Below are 3,796 nucleotides of genomic sequence, written 5' to 3'. Positions count from 1 at the left end.
CATTAAGTTTATAAATATGTCTTGTTCCAAAATTAACTAAAATCTACATGAATTCTTCTAACCTATTCCAAAAAACTCAGTGAAATATGCTTCTAAATATTATAGTTTTTATTGATTAAATTTGGCCATTACAATACATAATCTACTTCAAAACTTAATTATGTAGATTAGGTACTATAACTTATAAGTTATAGGTTATATCCATGAACATCTAATATACAAAAACAAATAATTTAATTTGTATAATGCAAAATGTTGCTGATTGCTAAACAATAACATTTAGTATTTTAGTAGATAGAATTTTTTTTTATTATTTTAATAAAAAATTAATTTATATTATACTTAAACAGATTATGATTTTTATATTTTTTTTTTTTTACAAATTATAATTATTACTAAATTGTTTGTACCTGTATGGCCTGTATGTATAATTTGAGTTTATACAATAAATTATTGTGAAATATTTTTTTTCTATGCTTACTATAAAGAGAATTACAAATATTTTCAAATCGTATTAATATATTTTATCATTAAATATTAATACTACATAGATAGTAGTAATACTATTGAAATATACGTATAATATTTTTTACTTATCTTTTATTACTCTACAGTTTATAGTTTTTAAACCAATGATGCCAGAATTTCAAAAGGAGTAAGTTGTATAAAAGCTTTAAAATTATCATATTTTCAACAAAAATATGGTATAAAAATTTAGCTCAGACCTCAACACTGGTTTAAACCTAGTAAACCTACAATCCACATACATATACATACAATTTTTTTATAGCTTATACTTATTACTTTAACACACTGGTTCCCAAACTGGGGGGCGCGCCCCCCTTGGGGGGCGTGTACACATTGCTGGGGAGGCGCAAGCAGTTTTTACGAAAGACAATTTTTATTGATTACATTTTTTTTATTTTAAAACGTAGAGAAATAAAATTAGTAGACTGGTTCTCTTTATCGGTTCTCGGGTATCAATAATGGATAACCGATAATAACTATAAATAGTTTTATGCTACGTTATCTGTAAATTAATCGGAACGATAAAAGGATGTTAGGGAAAAGCTATTAGATTAGTTTAAACTCGATTTAGTTTCGTTTTGCAGTCGCATACTGCACGTAGTATCGTAGTACGTAGTCGTCGCGAGTGTACATACGTAAAAATAATGGCTCCACAGAAAATAAGATTGTATAACGACGATTATATAAAGTTTGGTTTCACGTTCATTCAAAAGGATGGTATCCAAATGCCACAGTGTGTTATTTGTCACGTTGTGTTAAGTAACGATGCTCTCCGACCAAGTCGACTAGAACGACATTTAACCACAGCTCATCCGATGCTAAAAGAAAAACCTAAAGAGTTTTTTGTTGCTAAAAAAAATTCTTTAAATAAAATTAAACTTGACAGAACCGGAGAATTTCAACAGAATAATGAAAAAATTATTGAAGCTTCATATCACATCGCCTTTATGGTGGCTCAGCAAAAGAAACCACATACATTGGGTGAAACATTAATTAAGCCTAGCATACTTAAAGCCGTTGAAATAGTACTTGGTGAAGAAAGTAAAAGGAAAGTTTCTCAAATATCTCTTTCAGACAATACAATCAAACGACGCATTGATGAATTAGCTTTGGACATACAAAATCAGTTGATTCATAAATTAAAAAATTCCGTATTCTTTGCAATTCAGTGTGATGAATCAACTGATGTGGCCAATTGTTGTCAGCTATTAGTTTACTGCCGTTTTATAAATGAAAAGACTATTGCAGAAGAGCTTATGTTTTCCCAGGCCTTAAGTTCTACCTCAAAAGGCAGTGACGTTTTGTCTGCCATCGATATATTTTTTGATCAGAATGGCCTCTCATGGAAAAATGTTGTAGGTGTATGTACAGACGGTGCCCCTGCTATGCTAGGATCACGATCGGGTTTTGTGAAGCTTGCAAAAGATAAAAATCCATCAATAATTGGTTCTCATTGTGTAATACACCGCCAAGCCTTAGCTGCAAAAACGCTGCCATTTGAAATTAAAAATGTACTAGAAGTATGTATAAAAATTGTTAATACCATCAAAAGTAGTGCTCTTAATTCACGTCTTTTTAAGATTCTTTGTTCTGAGCTATCAGCCCAACATTCTGTTTTATTATTCCATACCGAGGTTCGTTGGTTATCCAAAGGAAATATGCTTGAGCGTTTGTACGAATTAAAGTCTGAAGTCGAAATAATGCTTTTACAATTAGGAAAAGACGATCTTCGGGAAAATTTTACTGATGAAAATTTCACATTCTACTTCGCATATCTAGCAGATTTTTTTGAGACTATTAATAACCTAAATCTCAAATTACAAGGGAGGAATATAAACGTAATAATCGCGAACGATACTATCAACTCATTTCTAGAAAAGATACAACTGTGGAAACGCCGAGTAAACAAAGAGACTCCTAATTTTTCGTCTTTCCGTCGACTGAACGAACTTCTCTCTGATGAAGAAGAACCATTTTGTCCTACTGGATTGAAAGATATAGTGATTAAACATCTCGACAGTTTGACTGATGAATTCACTCGATATTTTCCAAATTTTTCGAACAAAAGTTGGCAATATATGTTAACAAGTTCTCCATTCAGTACTAACGTAGACACATTGCCAGATATAATTCAAGAACAGGCAATCGAGCTGAAGAACGATTCACGGGCGAAAATTGATTTTAACAGTGGTAGCTCTTTGGAAGAATTTTGGGTAAAATACCAACCTATTTATCCTGAAATTTCAAATGAAGCTTTAAAAGTCCTTGTACAATTTTCATCTACATATTTGTGCGAATCTGGGTTCTCCAGCATGGCAGTTATAAAAAACAAACATAGAAATCGTTTAGATGTCGCATCTGACTTAAGGTGTTCATTATCAAATATTGAGCCGAACATAAAAAAACTGTCCAAGGAAAAGTGTTGTCAGCATTAACATTATTTATTAATTTCATTATGTATTTTTTTATTTACCATTATTATTATTATTATTATTATTATTATTATTAACATCTAATTTCATTATGTATTTTTTTATTTACCATTATTATTATTATTATTAACATCAATAAAAAAGTAGTCATTCTGAATAATTTAAAGTTTATTTTTAAAGAACACAAAAAAATATGATCAATTTTTTTTCAATTTAAAAAAGGGGGGGCGCGAGATTTTTGAAAATATATAAAGGGGGCGTAGAATAGAATAGCTTGGGAACCACTGCTTTAACACATTCACATAGATTTATACATAAACAAATAATAAAAATTAATATCATTAAAGAAATACAAAACAATAATATTTAAAACCGGGTAAGCCTAAAGCATGGTTGTAGATTGAACTACTAATGATTACCACAAAGTAAAATTTTATTAATTATTCATGGTAGTCGCTATACTTTGAAAAAAGTTCAGGTAGGATATACCTAGGTAAATAGATGATATTAAAATATAATTTATTCCATAAGTCAAACCTGGATTAATGGGGGGGGGGGGGGGCATGGCCACGGGCCCACAACAGATATCAAAGAATAGTGGGCTCTTGGCGAATAGTACGTTTTTTTTTTTTATCAAATTAAAAATATTTGGATATAATAATAATACTATATTTCGTATATCAAAAGAAACATATTCAGTTATTTATACAAATAATATTTTTATTTTAGATTCTGAACGGAGTGATGGATGTATTGATTTTACGTTTTGGATTAGAAATAATGCTTTGATTTTTGACTCCAGCCCTTCTTTGAAAAGATGAGATGTCCATCTAGTT

At 30.0% G+C, this 3,796-nt stretch overlaps 1 protein-coding gene across 1 annotated transcript; it reads left to right on the top strand.

The window, feature by feature from the left end:
• The first annotated feature begins 1,172 nt into the window (after window positions 1-1,172).
• LOC132925530 (SCAN domain-containing protein 3-like) lies at window positions 1,173-2,963 on the top strand. Its single transcript, XM_060989921.1, has 2 exons — window positions 1,173-2,039; window positions 2,109-2,963. The coding sequence occupies exons 1-2, from the start codon at window positions 1,173-1,175 to the stop codon at window positions 2,961-2,963; spliced, it is 1,722 nt and encodes a 573-aa protein (XP_060845904.1).
• The last annotated feature ends 833 nt before the right edge of the window (window positions 2,964-3,796 follow it).

Source organism: Rhopalosiphum padi, chromosome 3 (genome assembly GCF_020882245.1).
Source record: "Rhopalosiphum padi isolate XX-2018 chromosome 3, ASM2088224v1, whole genome shotgun sequence".
Lineage (NCBI taxonomy): Eukaryota > Metazoa > Arthropoda > Insecta > Hemiptera > Aphididae > Rhopalosiphum > Rhopalosiphum padi.
The sequence above is the reverse complement of the archived record's forward strand: the minus strand, read 5'-3'. Positions and strand labels throughout refer to the sequence as shown.

Bases quoted from the DNA above. Each gene is read 5' to 3' on its own strand.
- LOC132925530 (XM_060989921.1), top strand. From the start codon at position 1,173: ATGGCTCCACAGAAAATAAGATTGTATAACGACGATTATATAAAGTTT. The intron at 2,040-2,108 runs GTACTAGAAGTA...CGTCTTTTTAAG, and splicing joins TGCCATTTGAAATTAAAAAT to ATTCTTTGTTCTGAGCTATC.